The 16,765-nt window shown below is 35.1% G+C and overlaps 1 protein-coding gene and 2 long non-coding RNA genes across 5 annotated transcripts; 2 read left to right on the top strand and 1 right to left on the bottom strand.

Moving 5' to 3' along the window:
- Positions 1 to 600: 600 nt before the first annotated feature.
- On the top strand, positions 601 to 4,826 carry LOC110904411 (ras-related protein RABE1c). 2 transcript variants are annotated; one of them, XM_022150263.2, is made up of 9 exons: positions 601 to 719; positions 826 to 960; positions 2,222 to 2,294; positions 2,393 to 2,493; positions 2,578 to 2,643; positions 2,823 to 2,920; positions 3,533 to 3,595; positions 3,672 to 3,767; positions 4,582 to 4,826. In XM_022150263.2, exons 2-9 carry the CDS (start codon positions 888 to 890, stop codon positions 4,660 to 4,662), a joined length of 651 nt encoding a protein of 216 aa, XP_022005955.1. In that variant the 5' UTR covers positions 601 to 719; positions 826 to 887; the 3' UTR covers positions 4,663 to 4,826. The 2 variants fall into 2 exon arrangements, with proteins under 2 accessions (XP_022005955.1, XP_022005956.1); XM_022150264.2 differs by having other exon boundaries at positions 620 to 719; positions 829 to 960.
- Positions 4,827 to 9,922: 5,096 nt separating this feature from the next.
- Positions 9,923 to 12,746, top strand: LOC110904413. Its single transcript, XR_002572516.2, has 2 exons — positions 9,923 to 10,074; positions 11,009 to 12,746. It is a non-coding gene; the product is annotated as an uncharacterized LOC110904413 (long non-coding RNA).
- A 122-nt stretch (positions 12,747 to 12,868) lies between these two features.
- Positions 12,869 to 15,941, bottom strand: LOC110904412. 2 transcript variants are annotated; one of them, XR_002572515.2, is made up of 4 exons: positions 15,720 to 15,941; positions 14,308 to 14,392; positions 13,297 to 13,457; positions 12,869 to 13,143 (listed from the first exon to the last, which is right to left on the bottom strand). It is a non-coding gene; the product is annotated as an uncharacterized LOC110904412 (long non-coding RNA). The 2 variants fall into 2 exon arrangements; XR_002572514.2 differs by having other exon boundaries at positions 13,297 to 13,452; positions 15,720 to 15,940.
- Between the last annotated feature and the right edge of the window lie 824 nt (positions 15,942 to 16,765).

Genomic DNA, 16,765 nt, shown 5'->3' with positions numbered 1-16,765 from the left:
TTACATTGGTCACACAATACTCATATTGTAAGTTCATATATATTATTTTCAGATTTCAAATTAGATTAACGTGTCCACTCGAGATGAATATATGATAGACTTGTAGACCACGCGTAGCTTACATTCATATAACCACTATGTTTAAAAGCTAAATAACTTTACATTATGATAAAAAAAAAATTAATGAGCTAATTGCCATTTTAGTTCATGTGGTTTGATTATTTTGGCAGTTTAGCCCAAATATTTGAAATGTTGCCATTTTAGTCCAGATAATTTCAAACGTTGTCATTTTAGTCAACTAGGTTAACTTTATCCGTTTTTCTGTTAAAGAGTAGGGCAATTTGGTCATTTTATATGTCCGAATTGCCCTTTCAGTTAACAGAATTACATATAAAATGACTGAATTGCCCTCATCATTAACAGAAAAATGAATGAAGTTAACTCAGTGGACTTTAATGGCAATGTTTGAAACTATTTGGACTAAAATAATAATGTTTAAACCTTTAGACTAAACTGGCAAAATAACCCAAACTAAACTACATGGACTAAAATGAAATTTAACTAAAAAATTAATTCATCAAAAACATTACACTTTCTACCCTCATACTTTTGACAAACAAACGCAAATAAAATAAAAACAAAATGACACTGACTCAACGGCCGACCGGTGCTGATTGCTGATGTTCAGATCTCTCTCTTTCTCTGTTCTCTCTGATCTGGTAGATCTTTATATACATACACATACATATACGTATATATAAATTTCTTTTAATTATGATAATTATCAATTGCGTTTCTAATTTCCCCCCAATTTTGTACACTCAGAAGAAGAAGCAGCAGCTCTCCTAGGGTTTCTTATCGCACAATTTGATTAATAATTGTTAGATATGGCTGCTCCACCTGCTAGGGCTCGAGCGGATTATGATTACCTCATCAAGCTCCTGTTAATCGGTGACAGTGGTATGTTGTAATAATGTTTTTATTATTGTGTGTATATATATGAATAACTCTGTTTGTGCGGTTTGATTTAGAGAGATCTGTCAAGTTTTGATTGTGATTTGGTGCTGTTTTTTGTGATTAGGGTTAATTTAGGGATTAATATATCTAATTCTGTTAATATCATATTATTTTAAAGCAAAGATGGAAGGAAGTCTGTAAATTTTGATGGTGGTCAAGGAATTTTTATATGTGTCTAGGTATGATTGGTTTACGCCCCGGTTGAGGTGCGCGCATATAATGTATATATGTGTGGGCCCTCGGGGGCAAAAGTGAAATTGCACTAATTTTAACGTTATTTTAGTATTTTCGTGAAAATAATGTTAAAAGTGGTGGACGGTTCATCATGCATCTTGTGGTGGCGTTGATAGCCGAAAGACAAGGGGTTACATACACTAATCGGCCTTTGTCTTATGTTCAAGGCTTGATGCAAGACTACTATCGAGCTCGGGTCTCACTCGAAGGCTCGAAGCAGCCTCTCTGTTCCTACGGGTAGAGGTAAGACTGTCTACATATTACCCTCCTCAGACCCTACCTTAGCTTTGCTATTGGTGGGATTTACTGAGTATGATGATGATGAAGGTATGATTGGTTTACACTGTTTTGGGACTGGACGCACTGGACCGGTCCGGTTGAGCCCATTTGAACCGACTCTATTTGAACTGGTCGGTTATCGGTCGGACTGGTTGAACCGGTATAAGACGGGTTGGGGAGACTAGATTTCAAAATTTTTAACTTTTTTTTTTTTTCCAAAATCTTATTTATGGATTCAATTACTACTTCGGAGTTCGGTCTATGTATTTCGTTTATTCCAACAGAGCAAATCTACACAAAAAAGACATTTAGTTCCATATCTTGTCTTGAATTAGCTATGTATGTATACGTTTAACTTTTAAATTATTTATGACATTATCCGGTTTTGAAACCGGTCTAACCAGTGGATGTGTAAGGTGGCCGCTTCGATGACTGGTTCGATTATGAAAACATTCCTGGTTTCAAGTAATGTTGTTTAGAATTGCATTCATGGGACTCTCTCCATATATCTTCTTACAGTTAAAGTGGCTTAATGTGATAAGTGATAACCGAATGCTTTCGGCCCAGAACTTAAAATGGAGACAGTTTTTTTCGTTGCGTAGTGCTGCTAATGTAGATGATCAGATCTTATATTCTTCTGTTTACCCTTTAGATTACAGTATTCTGGTCACTCAGACGTTTATGATTGCAGGTGTTGGTAAGAGTTGTCTTCTTTTACGTTTCTCAGATGGTTCCTTCACCACTAGTTTCATTACAACCATAGGGTTCGTATGTTTACACTTTCAGTTATCTTCCTTATCGTACATAACCTTGTCTATAATTTGTCTCCGGATGATTAATACTTTGGTCTTCACGTATGTAGAATTGACTTTAAGATAAGGACCATTGAGCTTGACGGAAAACGAATCAAACTGCAAATCTGGGACACTGCTGGTCAAGAGCGATTCAGGACAATCACCACTGGTATATTATCTATGTGGAATTATGATTCGTATGATCGTATCCATTTGAATCACCTGTTTTATTACCAATCTTGATGTTGTGCAGCATATTATCGTGGCGCCATGGGTATTCTGCTGGTGTATGATGTAACCGATGAATCATCCTTCAACAGTAATTGCTTATACCTCTGTAGTTGATTATTTTTCATAATCGTTTCTCCGTTATCGGCTAAAAGAAATATTACATCTATTTTTAGAACGCTACTTTCCTTTCGGGTCAATCATTGATTTTTAGTTTATATTCTTTACCATTTTTTCGACTGATCTTGATATTATGATCTATATTGTTAGACATAAGGAATTGGATTCGTAACATAGAACAACATGCGTCTGATAATGTAAACAAGATTCTGGTCGGGAACAAGGCTGACATGGACGAGAGCAAACGGGTCTGCATTTTCTCTGTTTTTTAATAGGAGTAAAATGTCATTTTCGTCCCTGAGGTTTGGCTACTTTTGCGACTTTCGTCCAAATGTTTGTTTTTTCGCATATGGATCCATAATGTTTGAAATCTTGCCATTTTCATCCAACTCGTTAACTCCATCCATTTCCCTCCGTTAAATGAGGGGCATTTCCGTCTTTTTAGACATTTTTTGTGATGTTAAAGGGTTTGGGAGGTGATTAAATCAACAAAAGTGGATATCTCCGTTAAATGAGGGGCATTTCCGTCTTTCTAGACATTTTTTGTGATGTTAAAGGGTTTGGGAGGTGATTAAATCAACAAAAGTGGATCTTTATTTCTTATAGTGTTTTTATTTTAATAAAAAATATCTAAAAATACGGAAATGCCCCTCATTTAACTGAGGAAAATGGATGGAGTTAACGAGTCGGATGAAAATGGCAAGATTTCAAACATTTTGGATCTAGATGCCAAAAAACAAACCTTTGTACGAAAATCGCAAAAGTGACCAAACCTCAGGGACGAAAATGGCATTTTACTCATTTTTTAATATGATACGTTTATGCACCCCTGCTGACTTGGCAAAATCTAAATCGTGTAGGCCGTTCCTACGTCAAAGGGTCAGGCACTTGCTGATGAATATGGAATCAAATTCTTTGAAACTGTAAGTCAAACTTCTATCACTAGTCAAACATTGTCATTACATGCGTATATTGCTACTTACCTTAACATTCAAACAGAGTGCGAAAACAAATATGAATGTGGAAGAGGTCTTCTTCTCGATAGGTCGGGATATAAAACAAAGACTTTCTGAAACTGACACAAAGGCTGCTGAGGTATGTTCATATGCCATTTTCTTTGTATTATTATCAATCACTGAAAAAATATGATCTATATGTAAACCTGATAATTAGCTACACAGGGAGCCGGTCGAATTGGTCAAACGGGTTGAAAACAGCCATACGTCATTTATTGCATGCAACCTTCTAAATCGTTTAATTCAGATGATTTAGATTATTAAATAATAGTAATAATGGAGTAAAATGTCATTTTCATCCCAGAGGTTTGGCCCGTTTTGCGACTTTCGTCAAAAGGTTTGTTTTTCCGCACATGGATCCAAAAGGTTTAAAATCTTGTCATTTTCATCCTGCTCGTTAACTCCATCCATTTTTCTCCGTTAAGTCATGGGTATTTTCGTCTTTTTTGTTAACTTAAAGGGCAATTCGGTCCTTTTCAGGGATATTCGGTCTTTTTACATAAAGTGAAAAAGACCGAATTGCCCTTTAAGTTAACAAAAGGACGGAAACACCCCTGACTTAAAGGAGAAAAATGGATGGAGTTAACGAACCAGATGAAAATGGCAAGAATTCAAACCTTTTGGATCCAGATGCGGAAAAACAAACATTTGGACGAAAGTCGCAAAACTGGCCAAACCTGAGGAACGAAAATGGAATTTTACTCTATTGTTTTTCTAACCATAATTAACATAATACTCGGTATATTTCAACCCTCATACAAAATGGACTGATTCAACCTGGATTAATTTTGAATCGTTATGCACCCGCCCAACCTAGGATCTTGCCACCTTTAGCTCGGGGTTATTTCGAAACCTGGTTCTGTTTTAACCATTTTAATATTTCATATTTGCAGCCTCAGACTATTAAGATTAACCAACCAGACCAGTCAGCTGGAGGTTCACAAGCTGGTGAGAAATCTGCATGCTGTGGATAGATAATGAGTTGCGCTGAGAGGCATCCACAGGGTAGTTTTGACTCCGTTAAGATTTTCTTGTACTTTTCTCATTATTTTAAATTTGGTTTACAAAGTTCTGATTTTAAAGTTGCTCCCATTATGAGAAATGTTTTAATGTATCTTTCTTGTTTTGGCGTTTCTAATGACCGTGTTAACTAGGGGTGTGAATTTCTGACACGACCGAAAACACCACGAACTTAACACGAAATTCGTGGGTTTAGGTTTAGTCTAAGCGGGTTCGGGCCAGTTTCAGGTTGAACCCGTGAACCCATTTAGCTAAACGGGTCGGATTTGGGTCAACCCAGTCGGGTTCGCCTGTTTATATTATATTATATTTTTTTCACAGTACGTTTTTGTCGTAAATTAAAGTGTGTATTTTATGCCATATTTATAACTTAAAAGAGAAATTGGCATAAGATTTTATAATTTAAATGTAATTGTATTAAACTAGTATTGGTGTTCTTGCTTCGCGGCGGCGTCGTAGGAGGGTGTTGGCGAGAATGTATTTGTTACATGATATATCATATATCGATGATATATATAGACCATGCAGACTTTAATGTAAACGACAATAAAAATAAGCAATTAACACGGTTAAGTAAACATATATCGAGAATTAAAAGATAACTTTAACTACGATAAGGTAAATAAAAATTTATTAAAACGGTTACATGGTATATTAAAGGTTAGTATACTATAAACTATGTAGGCTTTAATCTAAACGATGGTAAAAATAAGCAAGCAACACAACTAAGTAAACATGTATAGAGTTAAAAGTTAACTTTAATTATAATAAGTTAAACATATAATAATTAAAATGAAAAAAAAATTAAGTTATAAAAAAAAATAAAAAAACAAATATTTTTTGAAAATAAGAAAAATTAACCTTAATAAACTTCAAGTGTTGTATGATAACTTTACTAAAGTTTGAGTGTCGAAATGTAAATCGCTTATAGGAAAAGAATTATTATTAAATTTCCGTATACAAATCTCTACGTTTATAAAAAAAATTATTAGTGTTTAAGTCATTAAAATATAAATTAACTAAAAACAATAACATTTCTAACCTTTTAAATTGAAGTGAAAGGAGCAATCAAGAAGTAAAAAAACAATATTATTGAAACCTTGAAGTGAATGGACCAATAAAAAAATTTGTACTGTTAACATTTCAAATTGTTATTACATAGAATACATTTGTGTTTTTTTTAGTAGATTTTAAATTTAATATATTAATTTGCAAAAAAATAAAAATAAAAAAAAATCGGATTGAACGGGTCGTGTTCGGGTCAACCCGTGAATATTTGAGTCGTGTTCAGGTTCATATGACACGATTTTTGGGTTCGTGTCGTGTTCGGTTTCGGGTCAGGTTGAACCCGCCAACCCGCGAACATAACCCGTTTAGCATCCCTAGTGTTAACGTATGGGCTTGTATAGAAACTGCATTTTGACCGATTTATCTCTTAGAAAAGAATAAAAACTATGAAAAGATCAAGAGACTAATAACTTTGAAATAAATGTAGAAAAGCATTAAGTTTGTAATCGTGTTTTGAGGTTGAATGTAAAAAAGCATTTGTAATCGTGTTTTGAGGTTGAGAAAATGGCTGCCATTTTTTGGTTTTTTCATTTGAACTGCTTCAACCGAAATACTTGCTTGACTAAAGCTTTTGTTTTTGTCCCCTAAACTTATTTTGTTATGATTAACTATAGTTACATTAATAATATTATTTAGAAAGAGTTGCACTGATTGAGAAATTGCCGTTTTGGTTCTTGCTTCCTGAGTTTGAGAAATTGCCTCTTTGATTTTCGTTGTTCACTCTAAGGCTATGTGTTATACACATCTGTTAACCCTTACTGTCACTTCAACGTCACATCACCATGTCGTCTCATACCTTTAATCCACCACTTAAGTTATGTTATATTCATCCCTTATCACAAACTGCCACCTCAACATCACATCAGATTCACAAACCTCCATAAAAAACCCTTATTGTTCCAGTAATATACATACCTCTACATCAACGTCAATCGTCCTTTTCCTCCTCCTTGCCACCGCGGTTGTTGTCACTGTCGCATGTACGGGTTGATCAAAGTGAAGACAGAGGGGTGGGGGAGACTTGGAGGGTTGGATACTTGAAGGGGGCCATGTTTGTGTTGGGGAAATTTCAGAAACCGGACGATCAGAGAGGCGTATAATCACTCTCAGATCAAATTATTTCGGTGGTTCACCTGAATAATTCAATCGGATACAACTCTGATTTTTGAAAAAATTGAACCAGGGTATGTTTTTGCGTGAATTGTATGAACCAGAAGAGAATGATCAAACCTCAGCCAGGGGCTCTGCCACTTGGACCCCGCCAGGGGTTGCCGCCCCTTGGACCCTGCTCCCAGGGGCGCTGCCCCCTTGGAACCCCCGTAGAGTACGGGCTCCGCCCGTACACTTCGAATTATAATAACTCAAACAAGCGTGCCCTCCCGCATCTCCTAACTTGCTTCATGTGTAATATAATTCGCTTTGATCACCAAGTCAATCCCCGATTACATTAAAATATCTAACAGTTCGCTTGAAGTCCGTGGTTGCCAGGGTGGAATGGAAGTGATTTTCATGACATTTTTGGTGCTCTAAGATTGGATCAAAATACGGTATACCCGGGTTCTTGAAACATCGAAATACGCATATTCCGGGGCGACACACTGTTTCCCGTGACCCCGATTGTCTACATTAGCACCCCGCTAGCCAATACTATATCTATAACACAGTTAAATGCAACATATTTGGATTTGCTTCTTGACACTCTAAGTATTAACATTTTTTTATGAAGTTACTAATATACCTATTTTTAAGTTTAGGTTAGATACAATACCATAATTAAATCAATAATTATTTAATGAATTAGATTTATCAAATTAGGTTGGGAGTGAGAAAAAAATAAATTTACAAAAACATCACTTTAATAAATACTTTTTTAACAACATTATTTTGGTAAATACTTTTTTCACCAACATCGTTATAGAAAAAACTCCATTTTATCTTTAAATATACTTACACTATTCTACTAGGTTTGAATAAAGGTTTAAACAAGTAATAATTTTCCAGTTTAATAATTTTTATTGTTATCAATAAAAAAGAAAGCTTATATATTTTACGCAGTAACAAATATTACACGAATGGTTTTCTTGATAAGACCATATTGCGCTTCTGATCTTGTGGTTAGATTTCTCATGACATACAACAGAAAACTTTAAAACTCAAATACTTCATAATTTAACTTTTACAATTTTTGCAACTTAGAATAATCTATATCACATTATTCACACTGTCCCATGATGTCATCTTCTATTGTCGTATGAACTAAATCCCATAATTTTGCTCGTCTATCTGTTATCCTTACATAATTTGTCTTGGTGATTGGAATGCAACAATTATATTACAGGAAAAAAAAATGAAACACGTACTAAAATAGGTCACCTTTCGTTGTTGATTCTATAACTTATAAAACAAACTTTTGTTTATGAGAACCACATTTCATCTTTCAAAACACTTTAGGCCATCCGTAGTCATAAAGCCCCTTGTGGGGCGTTATGTGACACGTGTCGTGCCACGTCACACGGGGGCTTTATGGGGCGTTATATCACTAGAGCCCGTAGTCATAAAGCCCCTACCCATCATTACCTAAATATTAATTTTCAATTTTATTAATTAATTATAAAAACCTTAACTGAATTTGATTGGTCCATTTTTGAAAAGAAGCATCCATAGCGCTGCATCCTTTTTTTTCTCCCATAACGCCCCCCGTCGTGGTGTTCGGGGCGTTATGAAGGAAAAGGGCGCCATATACAACCCCATTACACATACTCTTATAAAATGTTTAGTTTGGATGACCTGACCCACAATGCATCTCCACCCAAAATCTTACTAGTCTATATCTGATAATAGAGAAACCAAATGAACAGTGAATGTGATGTTGTTGTGATCTGATTGGACTATTTAGAGGTGTTGGCCTCATCATCGTTCCCAAACACGTGTCACTCATACTTTTTTTCTTTCTTCTAAACCTAATCCACAAACACATATTGACATATTGTTTTCTCAGAGACAGAGAGAGAGGTTGAGATTGACGACAGTGGTGGTATCCGGCCGATGACAGAGGCTTCTAGGGTTTCGAGGAGTGTCAGACGCTTCAGAGGAGATGGATTAACGTTGGAGGAACAAAGATGGCGGACCTACCGGCGGCGACGAAGACGGCAGCGGTATGGACTTTTCGATGCTCGATACAAACCGTAATGCAAAATGCGAAGTAAATTTCAAAATGTTCGTAAAGATCATCGGGTAGTATTGAACCGAATGCTCGTAACTGTGGAAATTCTGATAGAATATACGAGACGGCAAGTATCGTTAAGAAATGCTAACCTTGATGCTCGGCTTGTTGGCCATGTTCATTTGAACAAGACCTTGTAGAAAAGATACGCATGGCATAATTAACAATAGTAACCATGGAAATGATGCTTAGTCTTCGTGATAAGTACAGATAAGTAAGTTTGAGAAGGGTGATTTTGGTTGTAATAATAAGTCTTTGAATGAATATAGTATGCGTATGATAATATATCGACCCCTCCTAAGAGCTTAAAGGTAATCAGAAGTAATGATAGTAATGGAATGTTTAGGATGGCTCATAGTGAACAAAATGAAAGATAGCATATGATGTATGAGTAGTATAAAGTAAATCGATTTATTTCGATTAGCAAGTATATGAATGTAATATGCTTATATAGGAAGTTAGAAACAAGCCGCAGACTTAGGTTTGCACGATTAATAATGGTATACAATTGGAATAAATTCGACGAATGAAATGCTAGTGATGATATGTGCTAAGAGCTAGTATTATAAAGTAAAAGACACTAATAAGAGCTCTGGAGCATAATCTAACATAAGTATTGTGGATGAACAACTTGAAAGGGCTAAGAGTAGAATTGGTTTGGTTTGAATGAGAAAGGTTTCGGGGACGAAACCTCATTTAAGGGGGGTAGACTTGTAACACCCCAAAATCGAATTATTAATTTGCTAGTTTGTTATCATGTTTAACAAAATGAGGTATAATAACTAGGTTAGTAAACCTAGTTAAATGTCTAGCAAATTAAGTAAAGGAATGAAACTTGTGACAACTATGATGGGTGATAAACTTGAGGGACTAGGATTGCCAAATTTGAAAATGAATTTATTTAAAACAAAAATCTCACACACACAAGGTGTGTGTGTGCGTGAGAACGATCAGGAGCAAGGGGAAACCCTTCTCCTTCAACTACTTACAAGAAATCAAGAATTGAACCTGATTTTGGGGAGAAATCGGATGGATGAGCTTATATTCTTAATCATCTAGACAAGATGAACATGTGGTAAGTTGAAATTTGTGAATTGTTGATCTTACATGAAGTGGGTTATTGATTAATCCACGAATTGGTATGAAATTAAGCGTGATTATGTGTTAGAATTGCTATATAAAACGTGTATTATGTATGATTTCGGTTAATTTGATGATTTAAGAAGAAACCCACAATTTTGAATGAAGGTAGCGACATGGGTGTTCTACACATGTCCAATCCTTGTTTGATGTATTCGTTACTAGCTTGAAATGGGTTTGGTGATGTTAGTTTAGGGTTAATTGTATGAATGGAATGTGATTTTGAGCACTCTCTTGGTGATTGGGAATTTGGAAGTTAATGACTATGCTTGAACTAGTTGTAAACTATGCATAGTAGGTTGTATGCACACCAAGTGCTTGATAAAATGACTAGGTGAAGCTAGAAAGTGAAATTGTATGCAAGTTGTGAGTTTACATGTATAGAAAGCGATTGTGATAAAAGTAGTAGTTTACTAACTTGGAAAAATATGTTTTAGATGGTACTCGTATATGAATTCGGGTTGAAAGCATATGTCGGTCAAACTTATGCATTAGGAGCTTGTACATTGTGTTTGAACGGGTGAGGTTACTATGCGGTCTACTAATCCTTTAATTACGGTTAAAAGTGAACATACACTAAATGTATATAGTGTATGACTTCACTAACAAAGGATGGTATTAGGATTATGCTAAGTTGATTCTTATAAGATATGGTTGTCGAATGTAGAGTTATGAAAGTATAAGTAAGTGAGCATTGATTATATGTTATGTGTGATAGTGAATTTGGATTTCGAATATATTAAATATTATGGTTGACAAATCATGTCGTATGCATGTTAGTAAAAGTTGATGTTGATAAGAATAGGTAAATATGTGTTAATTTGAATGGGCATGAATACTAACATGATTATGGCATGGCGACATGAAAGAATTGGAATCACACGAGCATGGGCCAAGCATGGAAGGCTAACGGGTCAAGATGAGGCAAGGAAGCGGTTACGGGCAAGGATGCACAAGGTAAGTAATTTCCGTAATTACTTCTTAGTTGTTTATGTAAAGTTATATGCGACTTAACTAAGTATGATAATTGAGGTCATATAGGAATGAATGGTATGATATCGATGAAGTGTTAAACGGATCTTAGCTTTGATCCGAGCAAGGTATGTGTGATTAAGAATTGTAGCTAAGCGATAGGATTGATTACTTATGCAAGATAGTACTTTGTTGTTAAAGATGGGGCAAGGTTGACAAAAACGCCCTTGATGGGTATTTGGGGCAAACGACCTTAAAAGTCGTTTGGTAACGAGCTATTCGATTAGAGTAATGTCTTTGTCAAGTATGAAAGCGAAGTATAGGGTTTTGTATGTCGTAGACCATTTTATGCACAAATACCCATAACGGGTCAAAAAGGAGCTTTTGGGCGAAAATGGGTAAGAGGATGCAAAGCATCCGAGAGTTTTAATCTCTTTTGATAGTCGTTAATAAAATGATTAAGTTCATATGAAATTGAGGTCATAAAAACAGATTATGTGGATTTGCATGACGGGTCGAATAATTCGTAAATGATTATTAAGCCGATAGCGTGTAAGTTAAGAATTCCCTTAACCCGGATATGGGATTTTAAGTTCATATGATAGAATGTGAATTTACAAGCATGTAGGAAGAAACGTGAGGTTAAACGGACAATTGGGTTAAAAGTTATGCGAGTTTTAGTGGGCGTTTTATATCTGCACCCGGAGTATGGAACGCCGGGTTTGGGAGTATGGAACGCCGGGCAGAAACCCAAACGCCCATGCTTCACTGTCAAACGCTGGTTCCATGTTAAAGTGAACGTCGGGGTGTTCCAAACAAGCCTAGATCACTTTCCTTGAGTTCCTTTGATGTGTGTAAAGCTCCATGTGATAGGTTTATGATCCGGAATCACCACGTAACCTTCCACCACTATCCTACATGTAAAAATGCATCAAAGTAACATGTCTCGATACAAATTCGATGCTAAAACATGTAAATATTAACCACTTAGGCGTACCAAAAGCATATGCATCAGATATGTACGTATGTATGTATGTATAAACATGATTGTATGTAGATATGTAGGTGCGTATGATCAGACGTATGAATATATGAATGCACGAAGTAGGATTTATCATCTATGAAAAGAATGGGACAGGTATGCATGTATACATGGTTTCAATACGTTTGAGTATGGACGTTACTAATGATGTGCTTGAGATTGAAATGTAATGCAGGAATGAGAACGTCAGACTCTTGTAGAATTGAAGCCGAACCTTGAAGCCGAACTCGGAACAAAGGAATCCGAGAGGATAGTCGAATGAATCAAAGTTTATGTTGTCGAATGTTATATGATTTTTAATTTGTATCAGATTATTGTCGTATGACGTGGTCAATGACTAATGGTTAAGTTGTATGTGGTGTCCACAGGTACTACACGGATTTCTTCTACCACTATCGAAGATAAGCGGGCATAGATCGAGTCGAATAACAAGGGTTGTACGGAAAGAACGGTTACGTGGTCTTAATTTTGTAACGCATAAATTTTCAAACTAAAAAGGGAAGTGAATTTTGTAAGCTTCTTCTTGAATGTGTGTATTGTTATAAGACCGTAAAGAAAATTTTAAAGCTATTTTTCCGCTGCGTTATCTTTAAGTTCTTACACGACGATCTTACAGGGAATTGTTCTTATTACGAACGGGTCATGCCCGATTTTTTCTTAAATAATAGTATGGTAATATTACTTTTCGGACTAAGAAATATGGGCGTTACAATTGTTACGCCCAAAATTTCATCTTCCTAAATGTGATATTATCATACTATAATTTAACAAAAATCGGGCATGACCCGTCCATAAAACGAGCATACCCCTGTTTTAAACATAAACAAACTAGATACAATTCTACAATTCGTTCAACAAGATACTACTAAAAACCAATACAACAAATTTTGGATCAAAAACATTTGAACAAGCTAGCGGAAGCGTTTGGTATGACATAACATGAACACGCGCTCGCTCCGATTCTCCAAGTCGCCTGAATTGAGGATTTACCTACATTCAACAACAAAGCTTTAAAAAGTTAGTCATTTACTTATTTACTTATAAAATCGTCACTTTAGTTCCATTCGTGCATGTACTTTCATTTCTCTCATGCATTCGATTACCCAATTAAATGGGTATGACATATATTTTCAAACAACTAACCCGTTGGTAGATGATGACGACCAAACATAAAATGTTGTATAAACTAAAACGTCCATAGCATATTCTAACCGCATAAGTTACTTTAATCCGATTATCCTTTCAACATTCAACCGTTTCGTTATTATATCAACACTTCGAAAGTCCGACATTCATAACCTGCACTTTCAAACATACTCAATAATAACTTGGTTAGCCAAACCCGTAATCTCAACATATTCATTTACTACATCTTCATAAAAAGGACGTCAACCATTTAAATGCATCCAATTAACTTATATTCCAAACCCAATGGCATTATTAGTAACGCTAATTCTCAAATGCATCCAAATCATGCATTCGCACATACTTGCACACATACAAACTTACAATCATACACATCTACATACCTAATATACATTTAATCATACCTACAATCATGTATTCATATCTACGTGTTCCGTACGTATTTTTGTATACATTTACATGTAATACATGTCCAACTTCATTACATACATCTATCACACTCTTATATAAATTACATGAGGCTTAGACTTGGGTTTACAACTTATAATCGTCAAGGAAACACTCGAAATCATGTTTGGGAGGCCCGTCGTAGTTCACGGATAATATACCGAAGCCTACGGCGCATAAATCACATAAATAATATTTTTGACAGAACCTTCACCCGGCCGTGTCAGTTCACCACCCGCCCGTGTCAACTCTGCATTTTTCCTAACCATTAATCCTTACCGAAACGGACATAACTCTCTCATTTTTCATCCGTTTTGCGTCACGTTTCTTCCTATATGATTGTAATTTAATATTCTATCATGTGATCTTGAAGTCCAACATCCGAGTTAAGGAATTTCTTAACTTATACGTATTCGGCTTGTTATTCATCTATGAATTATTCGACCCATTCGTGCATTTATCAAAATAATCTATTGATTTGACCTCAACTTCATATGAACTTAATAATTAAAACATTATATTACTTAAACAACTAAAGAAGTGATTATAGAAATCACTTACCTTGAGTACTCCAATAAGTGTATTTGTCACCTTGCCTTATCTTGACCCGTTATCCTCCTATGCTTGAGCTCTCCTTGACACATTCCTATTATCTCATTCCATTACATCCATTCAATAGTTAGTATACGTAATCATACGCATCACTAATCACACTTCTATTCACGTGTCAATCGCTTAACGAGTTCAACATGTATCACAATACTACAATGCTAATCAATCTAACAATTTATCATTCCATCATCACAAAAGTCATACATGAGCTTCTAGCATGCATAATTATGTATTTATATCATGTTCATTATTCTTTCAACTTTCCATACTTAGAATGATAACATTTTCTAAGTTAGGCAACTTGTTTCATACATTAAACATTTCATACCATTTCTTAACACCTTGGTTTTTACACATCCATTCTACTATTTTCTATCAACAACCCGTTTCGACCCGTTGGTGCAATCATATGCATAGACTAGTTGGTAAGTGTTTTAGACACTTAAAACAATCAAATAACTTACTAATAATTTATTAAAATCAGTAGTTCATGATTCATACAAGTGTGCATAACAATACAACTATTTTTACTTAATATTTATACTAAAAATGTGCAGCAACTTTCTGCGCAGCAGCTATTCACGACACATTTTAACCCATTTATCTTCTGATTCAGTTCTTCATGTTCAAATATGAAATGATCTACACTCAGAGATCTTTCTAAGCATATAAACATCGTAACAATCGGACATTCCTATGATTTTATATGATTTTTACAAAATCAGCACAGAAGCTGAAATGCTTCCAAACAGCTTGCTGTCAAAACGAATTTACTAACTTTTCATGCTGTTTTGACCCACTAAATCTCATAACCAGCCTCTTATGACCAAATATGAAATGTAATATGCGAAACAACCTTTTCAACGATATAAGGCTCGTTGTCTAACTCCTAATAACGAATGAGATACGGCCTTTACAAGATGACTATCTAAGGCTGTCGAAAGTAACTATTTTACACAAACTTTGTAGGCATTTTATCAAACACTTGGCGGGTTTCGCATTTAAAGCATAATGTACAAATATTTCATGCTTAATCTTCAAAGTTCTTACTTCCAAACATCAACACAACCAAAACATTAAACTAGCTTCATACCATATTCCGCCTAACTTGCAAGAGTTCATCTTATACAACATAATCAATCAAATTTACACATGATTTGAACATGGGTGATTCACCCATGTTACTACCTTCACTATCAATGGTGGTTTCAACTTTAATCATCAAAATTACTTAAAATCCTTCAGAATTCAAGTCCTATTTGATGCTTCTAACACATATTCATGAGTAATTTCACACAATTTCGTGGATTAAACATAAACCCACTTTATACAAGATCATAAAATCTAAAATTACAACTTACCACATGTTTCATATAGCTTTTTGATGTAGAATCTCTACACATGCAAGAGAATTAAGGCTGGATTTTGCTTCAATTCTTCAACATTTCATCATCATGAGAAACCCTTCTTGGCCCTTGGCTTGCATCGACACCAACATCAGACTTATGTCTGATGTTTGTGATCTTCCACTACTTAACCAAACTTTAATTAAAATGTACAAGTTCAACCCTTGTAGTTTTGATAATTTATTTATTTTCTTCTTGTAACTAACATAGAAAAACAAACTAGGTTAACTAATCCTAGTTAAGTTATTTCACACATAATTCTAGTAAATGCCTTATTTATCAACTATTAGATTTTGGGGCATTACAGTTATTTATCCTCACTTGTTTTATTGAGTTTTCATTTTTGGGGCGTTACAAGTCTACCCCCCTTAAAAGAGGTTTCGTCCCCGAAACCTTTCTCATTCCAACTGGACCAGTTCTATTCCTACTTTTTCATCTTTTCATTCACAATGCATACTACCATAGGGATGCATTCGAGATCTTGGCAAGAGTTTTATTCATTCATAAACGTCTTTGTACGCATTGTCCCTCCGTTCTCAAATCAAGTAAATTACTTTCATAATCGCATTAAAGTCAGAATCTGATCCAGAGCTCTTATTAGTGTCGTCTTCACTTTATAATGCTAGCTCCTAGCACATACCATTACTAGCGCTTCATTCATCGAACTTATTCCAAGTGTATACAGTTATTAATCATACAAACTAAGTCTATGGCTTGTTTCTAACATCCTATTTAAGCATATTACATTCATATATTTACTAACCAAAATAAATCGGTTTAATTTCATACTGCTCATACATCCTATGCTATCTTTCATGTCGTTCACCACGAGCCATCCAAACATTCCATTTCTATCATTACTTTTGATTACCTTTAAACTCATAGGGGGGGGGGGTCAATACATTATCATATGCATACTATAATCATTCAAAGACTTATTATTTAAATCAAAGTCACCCTTCTTCAACTTACTTATCCGTACTTAATTCGAAGACTAAGTA

The sequence above is a fragment of the Helianthus annuus genome, chromosome 2 (assembly GCF_002127325.2).
Source record: "Helianthus annuus cultivar XRQ/B chromosome 2, HanXRQr2.0-SUNRISE, whole genome shotgun sequence".
Lineage (NCBI taxonomy): Eukaryota > Viridiplantae > Streptophyta > Magnoliopsida > Asterales > Asteraceae > Helianthus > Helianthus annuus.
This window is presented reverse-complemented; position numbering and strand designations above follow the sequence as displayed.